The 12,849-nt window shown below is 36.4% G+C and overlaps 1 protein-coding gene across 6 annotated transcripts in view; it reads left to right on the top strand.

Annotated features, from left to right (window-relative positions):
* PPP1R21 (protein phosphatase 1 regulatory subunit 21) overlaps nt 1–12,849 on the top strand; it is a 58,148-nt gene that overhangs the window by 34,488 nt on the left and 10,811 nt on the right. For all 6 annotated transcript variants that reach the window (XM_023619113.2, XM_023619112.2, XM_070235502.1 and 3 more), the window contains 5 exons: nt 474–566; nt 4,755–4,882; nt 7,238–7,390; nt 9,881–9,973; nt 12,403–12,645. In XM_023619113.2, coding sequence (XP_023474881.2) covers nt 474–566; nt 4,755–4,882; nt 7,238–7,390; nt 9,881–9,973; nt 12,403–12,645 — 710 coding nt within the window. The remainder of the gene's footprint in view (nt 1–473; nt 567–4,754; nt 4,883–7,237; nt 7,391–9,880; nt 9,974–12,402; nt 12,646–12,849) is intronic.

Genomic DNA, 12,849 nt, shown 5'->3' with positions numbered 1-12,849 from the left:
AACCATTAAAAATATTGGTGAAGGGGCTGGCCCCATGGCCGAGTGGTTAAGTTCGCGCGCTCCGCTGCAGGTGGCCCAGTGTTTCATTGATTCGAATCCTGGGTGCAGACATGGCACTGCTCATCAAACCACGCTGAGGCAGCATCCCACATGCCACAACTAGAAGGACCTACAATGAAGAATATACAACTATGTACCGGGGAGCTTTGGGGAGAAGAATGAAAAAATAAAAAAAAAAATCTTAAAAAAAAAATATTGGTGGACTTGGGGGATGCAAATCAGTTAGATGTGTCTGTGTTTATCACCATTATATCTGAATGTGTCTGCAATGATTTTAAGAGCCATTGTTTTCAACCTATCATGAGCAGTCTTCATTTTCTCTCTTCTCAAAAGTAGAGGGAGATGGTGGGCTGTCAATTTTTCGGGCGAAATCTTCTGGGAAAATGCTTAGGTTTGTGATTTTGGTTTCCTAGGTACGGAGCCAGATGGACTCCTTCGAACAAACTACGGTTCCGTCTTAACAAATGTTGGTGCTGCTCTGCGTGGACTTCATGATGTCATGAAAGGTGAGGCTTGAAAAAGAACATAAATAAGCTTAAACCCTTCATCCCACTTTCTCAGATCAGCCTGAACGAGATTTAAACAAATACTGCCAAGGCTAATAGACCCCAGATAAAGGCTTAGTAGCATTTGGCTTATGTTGAAGTGCACAGCTCACTGCCTTCTGCTTTTCCCATCTGCTTCATTTCTGAAGGTAAACAAAGTGCTGAAGAGAAACCCTTATGCACAGTATGTTAGCCAAAAATACAGTACACTGACTTAAGGCAGGTGTGTGAATTTTATCGAACCAGACATGCTATTCAGAGGCACTGAGCAAAATACTTTGCACTTGTTAGAGCCCAAGCAGGAAGGACTTGAGGAAGCCAAGGTTTAAAGTTCCCAGAAAGAATGCTTCCACCATCCTGTGCATTTTTATGTTTAAAGTGCCCATTTTAAGTCCTGTTTTGATCAGCAGAGCCTTAAGAAATGAAGGTCTGTTTTTAAGCTCTGGTCAGTTTTCTTTTTTGTTTTTTTTTTTTGAGGAAGATTAGTGCTGAGCTAACTGCTGCCAATCTTCCTCTTTTCGCTGAGGAAGACTGGCCCTGAGCTAACATCCGTGCTCATCTTCCTCTACTTTGTATGTGGGATGCCTACCACAGCATGGCTTTGCCAAGCCGTGCCATGTCCGCACCCGGGATCTGAACCGGCGAACCCCGGGCCACCCAAGTGGAATGTGCGCAGTTAACTGCTGCGCCACTGGGCCAGCCCCTCTGGTCAGTTTTCAATTGCTAGTGTGCCTCTAAGGATATAGTCTGCTGAGGGGCATTTCTTATGCTTCTTAGTATGTGATTCTGAGTCCTGACTATCTTCTCTATAGCTCTGCATGGCTTCTAGGCTTTCTCCTTTTTTTCGTTTTGAAAACTCTCAGGGTAAGGGAATGTGGAGAGAGTGGGAGCAATTATTGAGAACTATTGGAAATAGCCCAGGTTCCTAGATTATTTATTGTGGTTAGTTAGCAATTAGTGACCAATTACTAGTTTGACAGAAAATAATAAGGTGGGTGTATTGGGGGCTCTTCTGTAGCATAGCATATAACGTATGGCACTGGGAGTCATTCTTTGTCTCAGCAGTATTACCCAGCACCACTTACCATTCACTCTGGAGAATGGTCCTTCTTGTGGTTTATCTTCAATTATAAGGAACTTTGAAAGTCGCTGTACTTCTGGAGGTAGCTCTGGTTGCAGAAATTACAGCTCGGATAGACAGTCTTGGTGGCTGGTGACAACAGTCAACTCCAGCCCTGCAGAACCTAGTCTGGTCTGTAGAAAAACTAAGGGCCTGGTGCCTTTTTTCTGTGCAGCTTTTGGTTTGGGGAGCTCGGACTTAACTGTAGTCCTCCATTCTATGACCTTACTTAACCTGGAACTAGGCCATTGGAACCACAAAATAGCTCTGTGGCTACAGGCTTTTTGGTTTTGTTTTCTAAATTTTCCTTTGCTGATATTATGATTTTTTTCCTGCTAGAGTTTTCTCCAGATTTTCTATAAAGGAGGGGTTAGAGCTAGAGCTATCATTGAGAGGGGTCTTAAAGCTTCATTTACATGAAAAATTTGACTTTATTTCTATTTCTATTTTAATTAATCCAAAATATACAAAGTTTTTGCTTTTGTTCATACATTACATAAGATTGAGAAGATGCCAAGTGGTCCAAATCAAAAAATGTTGCTGTTATTATTTGGCATGAGCTGTTGGAGATTATGGGAGGATTAGAAGTCCCCTAAGCTTTGCTTTGTGTCTCCACTTGCTTCTGTCCTTCAGAATGAACATAATATAAAGGGAGAATGTTGGGAAACATGAAGGATGGTTGGCAAGCAGATTATGGCGTCCTGTTGCCAGGTTTACAGATCAAATCTGTCTTCATACCTAGCTTGGAAGACTATTGTGTATCTCTCATGAAAACTCAGAGTGAGCATTAACTGGCATTAACAGAAGAAACTTGTTTATAAGAGGACTCTTATTTCAAACCTCTTACTTCCTGTTTTGCCATGAATATTTCTTGATCTAAGTTGGAAGGAAGGAGGAAAGGAAGGCGGGCAGGCAGACAGGCAGGTCTCAGTGTGAAAAGAGAGATAGGGATTTATAAAAATATGTATCCTACATGGAATTAAAATGAGAGTGAATTCGTCTTTTAAGAAGTGGCATTCTAAGTGAAAGTTGTTTGATCTTTAGTCTCAGGTCTAGAGCAGGTAGACTCATAGGAAACATAAAAGAAAAATACATCTCTAGTCTAGGTCACATGATTTCTTTGTTCTTTTTGGAGTTAAAATTTAATGTCAAGGAATACCCTAAATAATTAAAATACTTGGACTCAATAAAGAGTAAACAGTTGGATTAGGAGAATTATTATAGTGGAACTACAGTAGCATTGATCCTTTAGAAACCATATAAGTGTTTTCAGTCTTGTACGTCATTCGTAAGTGAGTCAATCACCTATCAATCAACCAAGCTTGCCTACCAACCAAGCCGTCTTATAGCATTGTATGCTTCCAGTAAAATAGTGAATAAAACTTTCTGTGGTGTGTAGGAAAAAAACATCTGCTTTAGAGACTGTGATGTTCCGTATACAAAAATGTTCAGCGTTCCACTTGAAGTTTTATTCACTTGGATATCTTATGAATATATAGAAGATAGTCATCTATTTTAAAAAATATATTAGAGGCTGGCCTGGTGGTGCAGTGGTTAAGTTGACATGCTCTGCTTCGGTGGTCCAGGATTACCGGTTTAGATGCCGGGTGTGGACCTATGCACTGCTTATTGAGCCATGCTGTGGTAGGTGTCCCACATATAAAGTAGAGGAAGATGGGCATGGATGTCATCTCAGGGCCAGTCTTCCTCAGCAAAAAAAGAGGAGGATTGGTGGTAGATGTTAGCTCAGGGCTAATCTTCCTCAAAAAAATAATATATATATTTATTAAACATAGTAATTTACCAATTAGTTGGTTCCTTCACTGTGACAACTGTACCATAGTAATGTAAGATGTTAATAGTAGGAGAAACTGGCTGAAGGGTACACAGAAACTCTCTGTAACTTTTCTGTAAATCTAAAACTATCTTAAATTAAAAGTTTATATATATGTATATAAAATACCTCAATTCCCTACTTTTAAAATTTTATTAAAAATAATCTCATTCATAAAACACGGTAAATTTGTGTTAAAATATCATGATCATATCAAGTAAAATCTCAAATACCATTTCTTTCTAAAGTCTTTTAATTATCTGTAGTCTAAAATCAACTATATTTCTTGATTCTGAATAAATGAAATTCAATGCATGCACACCTGCTATAGAAGTTAATTTCCACATTTTGTGATTTATTTTTGCTTCTGTTGGTAATGATAATTAATGCTGTCGTAACTGAAGTATTCTAAAAAAATCCAAAGGATGCTGTACTATAAACACTTTATTATTTCAAAATATAATTACCCTTTCTTATAAACCAACGTTCCTAGTAATTCTCCCATTTTCCCTTAATTCCAGGACAAAATCATATTTCTCAGAGACCCAGAAAACCCCAAGTTTAGCTGTTTGGCCAGTTTCATCTACTGCAATTTCTCTCTTTGACGGTTTTACATCTAAGCCTCTCTTCTGTGCTTTTCTAACCACAGGTCTTTGTTGTAATATTCTTGGCCTGGAGGCACTAGCACGTGAAGCCAGATACTAGAGGATCCAGTCCTTATTTGGTTGTGCAGACATTTCTCATTGTTAGGTGGGGTGTGTACTAGCAAACTAGCTAAGGTCCAATAAAGATTGTGGGGCACCTGCCTATGTTGGCTGTTCTGTTCTAGCCTCATGGTTTGCTTATATAAATACAAGATAAATTCTCATTTGTGCCTGCTGGACTATCAAAACAGGGTTTTTAACTGGTAAATACTCGTCAGGGTTATACCCAACACTAGGAAAAGGGCTAACTCTCAAAGGAGGGAGAATCAGACCCACAAACTGGTGGCTGTAATAGAGACACCAGGATGGTGTTCTTTCCACATGGATTTGTGACCTAATTGATATGCAGCACCGTCCTTATATTTGGGACCATTTTTTGTCAAATTTACTTTGTAAATCTGTAAGAGTAGATATGAGAAGTTAATGGACTGGTTATCTGTATGCAACTTGTGTATGTATAGTAATGAGTTTTCATTTGATTGCTTTTATAGATATTTCCAAACATTATAGTCAAAAAGCTACAATAGAACATGAACTTCCAACAGCAACACAGAAGCTCGTAACAACTAATGACTGTATCCTGTCGTCAGTAGTAGCATTAACAAACGGAGCAGGAAAGGTAATCTTTCTTTGGTTTATATTGAGGATAAATTCAATTCTTAAATATGCTCCTTTTTTTTTTTTCTGAATGACATAGGAAAATTGATCAGTGAAAGGATTTTGAAATATCAGGCCTTTTTGTAAAATAAAGTTGTTTCCCTTTTCCTCCTTCCTGCCCAATATTTAAAACAATATGGTAGTGAGTATTTAGCATTTATGAAAGTAAGTGGATCACTCACTATTTATCTATTTTTTGATATTTGATGATTTTAAGATTCTATATCATCTCAATATAGATTTCTTGTGTATATCAAAGGTCTGCTGTATAGAAATTGGGACTATTCATAAAAAGAAAAAACAATAAAACCTCCATTAATATTTTTTCCTCCTAATTTTTTGTTCATTCATTGGTAACACTTAGATCTTAAGTTCTTTTAAAGTGACTTTAAGATGTGCCTTTTCATTGAACTCTTAATATTAAATAATGATCATTTGGATCATTAAGCACTTAATTATTATTATAAACTGACCAAAGTGCAGTTTCTTTAAAAATCCAATCTTGGATGTTCTGGTTTCAGCAGATGTCGCGTTCTCAGAATGTGTGTTCCTGTGGCCATCATTAATGCCTTTAACAATTAAGACTTGTCTGAGAACTACCTGTTTGTATATAAAACCAAAAGGACTGTATTCAGGACTGTCTTGGCCCATTTATTTCAGCAGACTCGACATAATTTCTCAAGGAAATGCTAATCTCCATCTGTGTTTATGTACTATTATTTTTCTGAAAGGTTGACCATAATAGGAATACATTTTTTGCAAGTGTCTTAAGTTAGTAAGAGATGATCATAGATCATGTTAGATATTCAATGTCATCTTTCCCAGACTTAGACTGGTCTTTGTGACGCTTTGCTATAGTTTGGGACCATAATTAAAAGGTGTTCTCTTTAGGTTCTGTCAGCTCACAGATCTGTGCCTAGAGGATTCCTGAGCCAGAAGATCACCCCAACAGCCCCCTCTTTAACCTTTCATCTACAGGCATGCCAGAAGCTTCCTGAGGATAATTCTAACTTGGATTCAATTCACAAAAATTCTGGGAAAAGAAAATGTTAGCATTTTACAAGAGTCTGTGCATTTACCACCTTTTATGAGAACTCCGAAATAATGTATACCTGGATCCTTCATAGCTTATTGTAGATTTGCTTTGCCTGAAACTTTAAAATGTTGTCTCAAGGAAAGGTATTTGATCTTCATTCTGAAATTTTTATAAATGGTTTTTAACTAAAATAAGTATCTGAACTAATGTTAGTGGCAGCTTAATACTTAGCTAATGTGATTTGATTAAACTAAATTTTGTAGTTTGTAATTTTAAAAAACCCAGCAGGAGAGTGTAATGTTTACATATTGAAGAATGCTCACCGTATACTACTGCGACCTGAATGCAAACAGTGGGCATGTGATTATCCACGTCATTCACAAGGAATGTGAAGCTCCAGACTTTTAGAATCCTCATTTTCTTAAATACTACCGAACATAGAATTTCATTTGACATAGTGAAATATTAATGAAAAATATAACCTTTCAGACCATTAGTGATTTAATTGCTTGTTTTCTTGGGCAATTTTTGCCAAGGTAGACTACTTTGTTTACAAGTCACTTTTTCTTATTTATCGAAATAGGATATTCTTTAGAGTATCCAAGACTTTAATTTTTCTGGCTAATAACCTTCTCAGACATTTTTACTTAATATCACCATTTTATGTAGCACTGTAGAGTCACAATCATGGCTCAGCAAAATTACAGTCATGGATCTTTGTGGCTGCTTACATAGATTTAACAAATGTTAAATCTGTAAACGACAAAGGCCTCTTGAATTTTTGGTCTTTTTTCTATTATATTTGTAATTCACAAATTGGGATTTACAGAATTAAATTTAAGTGGAGATAACATATTCAAGATGCTTTGTCATGTCTTACATTGGAAGATGAAACATTCAAAGGTAAAATATAAATGGAATGTGTAAGTCCAAACATGGATATTTTGAGAGCAGTGGCAGAAACTAATGAGGTAAACAGCTCATGAACATCGTCTACGGAATAAATCACAATTAGTCTTGGTTTTCAGGAAGAATAAGAATTGTCTGTATCAGGACACCTCAGAAGTCTGGTCTCAATGTTTATACTGGTATCGTCTTTTTATTATAAATTATTGCCCTAGGTATTCTCCTCAAATAAATAAATGTGGGCTTTTGGGCAGGTGTTGAAATTTCATTTCCATTCTCAGCGTCTTTCACTTTGCTCCCAAAACTATTAGATATATATATTTTAGATATATTATCGGAAAACAAAAATCTATCTTTTTGTCACACTTTGTTTAGATTGCATCTTTCTTCAGCAACAATGTGGACTATTTCATTGCTTCACTGAGCTATGGGCCTAAGGCAGCAAGTGGATTCATTAGTCCTCTTTCAGCTGAATGCATGCTACAGTACAAGAAAAAAGCTGCTGCCTATATGAAGGCATTGAGAAAGGTTTGTGAGTTGCTATTAACATTTAAATCAGAGGAAAAGTCAGGAATAATTCCAGAGAATGGCAAGAGTTTTTCCATAGTTCATATTTAGATTTTACACAGGTGGGGGCACAGGTGGTTGGTGGGTGTTGGGGGCGTCTTTGGGGAGGAGGTGGTGACAGAGACCCAAACCTCACCTCTTATATGATATACGCATAGGCCATGTTGGACTCATGTCCAGAGTGCCCAGTAGAATGTCTGAGGTGAGGCAGCTAGGCAGCCAATAAGTATTACACTGCAGAAATCTTAGACTTGTAGGAACAGAAAAAAGTTGAAATACATGTATAATTTTTGTCTGAATATAAAAAGAATACACAGTCATCACAAAAAGAAATCAGAAGATACAGCAGTACCTGAAGAAGAAAATTATGATCACCCCAAATCCTACCACCCAAAGGTAGCTACTCTTAACTTTGTTAGAATGTATCTGTACCCAAGAAAATTTTAATGAATGTGTACACTCACACGCGTGCGTGAGCAAACACACACACACACAAACACACACATATATATGCTCTAAAAAGCAAAGTGTATCTGGATACATATACTGATACATATACTATTTTAGAGCCTAGTTTTTTCCTCTTAATGAATAGTAGATATCTTTATATATCTATAAATATAAATTGTTGTCATTTTAGTGCCTCTGTAGTCTTTTATCTTTAGTATTTAATTCTGTAAATGTGTAATAATCTGATTAACTGGTGGATATTAACTAATGGTGGATAGTTAACTAATCTAACTAATTGCTGGTGCATATTTAGGTTTCCTATTTTCACTGTTATATGCATGCTACAGTGGGTATTCTTGCACATGCAACTTTGTGCATTTGTTTTAATCTTTTTCTCTTTTTTTAACTTTTAGTTACGCATAATGCATAAACACACTTATATTACGTTAGAACCTTACAGGTAAATTACAAGCCCTAATTCCAGTTTCCCTCCAGAGGAAACTATAGTTATCAGTTTGGTGTGTAACCTTCCAGACTCTTGGAGCATTTATATGAGTCTTTATAGATCTATAAACAATATACGATATATATAATTTTCTTTCTTTTCTGTTCTTTTTTTTTTTACCTAAATGCATGTTTCATTGTTCAACTTGTTTTTTTCACTTAAAATATGTTTTAGAGATCTGTCTATATTGTTACATGTGGTGCCTATTATATACCTTTTAAATACTGCATAGAATTCTATAATGTGGTTCTTTGTGGTTCATTTAGATATTCTGTTATTGGTGAGTATTTAAGTAGCTTCCGGTTTTTTACTGTTACAATGATACTGCAATGAACAGCTTTGTAGATGCCTCCTTGGGCACACGTGTGGAATATTGAAACTGGAATGTTCTGGATCATGTGGTTTGCACATTTTAAATTTTAATATTTACTGCAAATTGCCCTTACGAGTGGCTATACTATTTTACGCTTCTAGCAATGTATAAGGCTATCTCCCTATATTTGTCTGATTGTTTTAATGATCTATCTAAGATTAATTCCCCGAGATGGAATTGCTGGTTCAAAGTCTGTGAATGTTTCAAATTTTGACACATTTTTCCAGACTGTACTTCAGGAAGGTTACCTACTTATAGTTTACCAGCCATAGAAGTATAAATTTAACCCATAAATTTAATATTTGTCAATCTCAGAGATAAGAGGTTTCTTATTTTAACTTGCATTGTTTTGCTCATTATTGAAGTGAAACATCTTTTCATAAAGTTATCATTTCTATTTATTTTGTCAATTCTCTGTTCAAGTCGTTTACCTATTTTTAAATGAAAGAGCTCCTTATATATTACGGATTTTAATCCTGTGTCTACGTTGGAAGTAGTTTTCCCCCAGTTTGCTGTAGTAGTTTTTCAAAAGAGAAGTTTTAATTTTTATATCATCAAGCCAGTCTTTTTCTTTATGGTGGTGAGTCTCAGCCAGGGACACTTTCCCAAGATTATAGAAATGTTCACCTGAATTTCTTTTCAGTATTTTTGTGGTCTAATTTTTAGATTGAAATCTTTAATCTATCTTGAATTTATTTATTCTGATATAAAGTATGAAATAGGCATATAAATAGTTATTTTTCTAAATTATTAGCTGGTTGTCCTTGCACCATTTATCCAGTCTGTCCCTTCTCCATTGACTTAAAAATGCAACATTTACCACATAATACATTTTTGTATATGCTTTTGTCCGTTTCTAGATTTTCTATCCTCTTCCTTCACCTGTCTATTTTGTTGCAAGTCCATATGGTTTTAGTGTAGCTTGTAACTGGAATAACAAGTCTCTATTCATTATTTTTCTTTGAAAAAAGATCTTCCTTTTCACATATAGTAAAGGAACGAATCTGTGTTGGCATACATCTGAATTTGTTATCGAACCCCAGTTAGCCTTCTTATTTGTGTGTGTAGGATCAGAGGAATGATATGATCTTTTTCTTTAATTCTTATGATGCTTCTTCCACAGCCCCTCTTGGAGTCGGTACCTTATGAAGAAGCACTGGCAAACCGCCGGGTCCTTCTCAGCTCTACTGAAAGTCGAGAAGGTCTTTCACAGCAGGTACGGCCCCTGGAAAATCAGCGCACTTGTTAAAGAGCATAAATGTTAAATCTCCTGGAGAAAGTTTTTGGCATACAAAGAAGTGGTTTAGAAGGCTATATAAGTAAACATGTAAAATTAGTTGTTTAACACCTACTAAAAAGCAACATAAGCACAATTCATTAAAAAACATTTACTGATGCTCTAAATAAGTCATCTTCATTCAATTGGTATTATAGTTGCCACTAGAGTAATATCAGCACACTTTGGCCATGATGATTAATTCTTTCTTTAGGCAGTAGATTTAAATATCTGAAATAATAAGGCAAAAAAGGTGGTGAGGCTAGACACTCAGTGAGTTATTTTTATTTCTTAAATGAGCAGGAATGAAGCATTTCCAGTATTCAATCGGTCAATTGAATTTAGGGGGCAGGTGGAGGTAGGAGGTACTGTCTTTTTCAGAAGTTGGTACAAACTGACGCCAGTTTAGCTTTTGTCAGAGATTTATTCACTTCAGCACCTCGCTTGCTTTATTTTTGGAAATATTTATTTTAAGGAGAGCACAAATAAATTCATCTGAGACACTATTTTGTCCATGCTCATCTTATTTTCATTGGACACATATCACTTATCTTTTCGAGGTTAATGCACTAGGATGTTGGAACTAAAAATTGAATCCACAGAATAATTCCTGAGAAACAAAATTCCTGAGACAAACAATAAAATATGGAATACTTTAAAAATTGATTTTGGATTTTCTTATTTTATGTAAGGAAAGTAAAGCTCAAAGAAATTAAGCAGGTTTTACGCAAAGTAGCTAGTAAGGGACAGAATCATCTGACTTCAGAGCTGTTGCTTTTCCCTCTCTGCCACTGAGCGGCTGCAGGTAGTCTGATAAACACTTGAGTCTCAATTCCTGCCTCTCTAAAATGAGGATAATATCTACCTTTCAGGGTCTTGTAAGGATTAATTGAGCCAATGGGAGGCAGTGTGATATAGTGAAAAGAGTCAGACTTGTGAGCCTGACAGATGGGGTCCCGAGTCCTGGCTCTGCCATTTGCTAGTTTAGCAGGTGGCTGAGCTGCTGGGAGCTCTAGTTCTCTTCTTTGAGAATTGAGAACTGTAGGACTGTTAGGAGGCTTCGGTGGGATAAGGGGAGGAAAGTACCATGAACAGTGTCTGGTACATGGTAATTACTCAACCATGATGGTAAAGCATTTGGAATTCACTCTAAGATTTTATTTTTATGTAATTCTCAAGTTTTTTGTTTGCCTTGAGCATTCGTTTTTTTAGCTTCTGATTGGAGTATAGCATACTTAAAGAAAAATATACAAATCATTAATATATAGCCCAATGAATTTTCACAAGTAAACACAGTAATGTAACAAGCACCTAGATAAAATTAAAAAAGAACATTTTTTTATGTAAGGTATACCTCTAAAAAAATTGCTGGGACCCCAGAAGGCTTCCTCATGCCCCTTTCCAGTTACTACTCTCCTCTCCCCCAGAGATAACCATTATCTTGTGTTCTAACACCATCACTTAGTTTTGTTGCCAGATACTGAAATTTTTATTAAATGAGATTAGGCAGTGTATACTCTTTCAGGTCTGGCTTCTTTGGTTCAACATTATATTTGTAATATTCATTTGTGTTACATGTAGTTGTAATCTGTCCATTTTATTGCAGTTGGGTATTCTGTTGTGTGAATATACATACTTTATCCGTTCTCACTGCTTGTGAGGATTTGGGTAGTTTCAAGTGTTTGGCTGTCATAGTGCTGCTGTGAGCATTCTTATCCGTGTCTTTTGTAAACATGCATGCATTTCTACTGGGGATGTATCTAGAAGTGGAATTGCTGGGTCATAGGATATGATATGCTCAGTTTTAAAAGATCCTGTCAAATAGTTTTTCCAAGTGTTTGTCCCAAATTCCACTCCTCTCAGCGCCTTATGACAGTTCCAATTAGTCCACAAACATGCCCACCTTTGTACTTTCTATCTTCTTTATTTTAATCGAGTGGTTTTAATTTGCTTTTCCTTGGTAAATAAGTGACATTGAGTACCTTTTTTTTAATGTTTATAGTCTTGTTCAAGTGTCTGTTCAAATCGTTATTTTTTTTCTATTTGTAGAAATTCTTTGTATGTTCTGTATATTAGTCCTCTGTTGGATACATGCTGCTTCTTCCACTTTGTGGCTTTCCTTTTCACTCTTTTATTGATACCATGAATAGATATTTTTGATTTTACTATAGTCCAATTTCTCACTATATGCTTATGCTTTTTGTATCCTGTTTAGTAAATATTTCCCTATTCCAGGGTCAAGCTTTTTTGTTTTCACTTCTGTGAAGTAGTTTTGGTTTACATTCTATAAAGTAGGTTCTTTACTAAGTTGGCCACTAAGTTCTGTCTGCATCATCCTCTAAGGTCTGGAACTCTCTGTTGCTTTCAAGGTTCAGCAGAGTTTGGAGAAGATTTCTAAACTGGAGCAGGAAAAAGAACATTGGATGTTGGAAGCACAATTAGCCAAAATCAAGCTGGAGAAAGAAAACCAGCGAATTGCAGATAAGCTGAAGAGTACAAGTAGTGGGCAGGTGGCTGGGCCGTCCCAGGAAAATGCCACCATGGTGAATGCTACGGGCCAGGAGGAAGCCTCAGCCAAAGCTGTGCTGGACCCCGTCCACAGCACCAGTCTGGTAAGTGTCTTCTTTTTTTCATGCTAATTGGTGAGGATCTAACCTAGTGTTCAATGTTAACCATCTAAGTTACACATCAGTTTAGAACAGGAATAATCCACATGCATCCAAAAGCAGATTGGTAACCAATATGCTTCCTTCAGAAAGCAACTCCAGGGGGCTGGCCCCATGGCCGAGTGGTTAAATTCACACACACTGCTTCGG

The sequence above is a fragment of the Equus caballus genome, chromosome 15 (genome assembly GCF_041296265.1).
Source record: "Equus caballus isolate H_3958 breed thoroughbred chromosome 15, TB-T2T, whole genome shotgun sequence".
NCBI classification, from domain to species: Eukaryota; Metazoa; Chordata; class Mammalia; order Perissodactyla; family Equidae; genus Equus; species Equus caballus.
The sequence above is the reverse complement of the archived record's forward strand: the minus strand, read 5'-3'. Positions and strand labels throughout refer to the sequence as shown.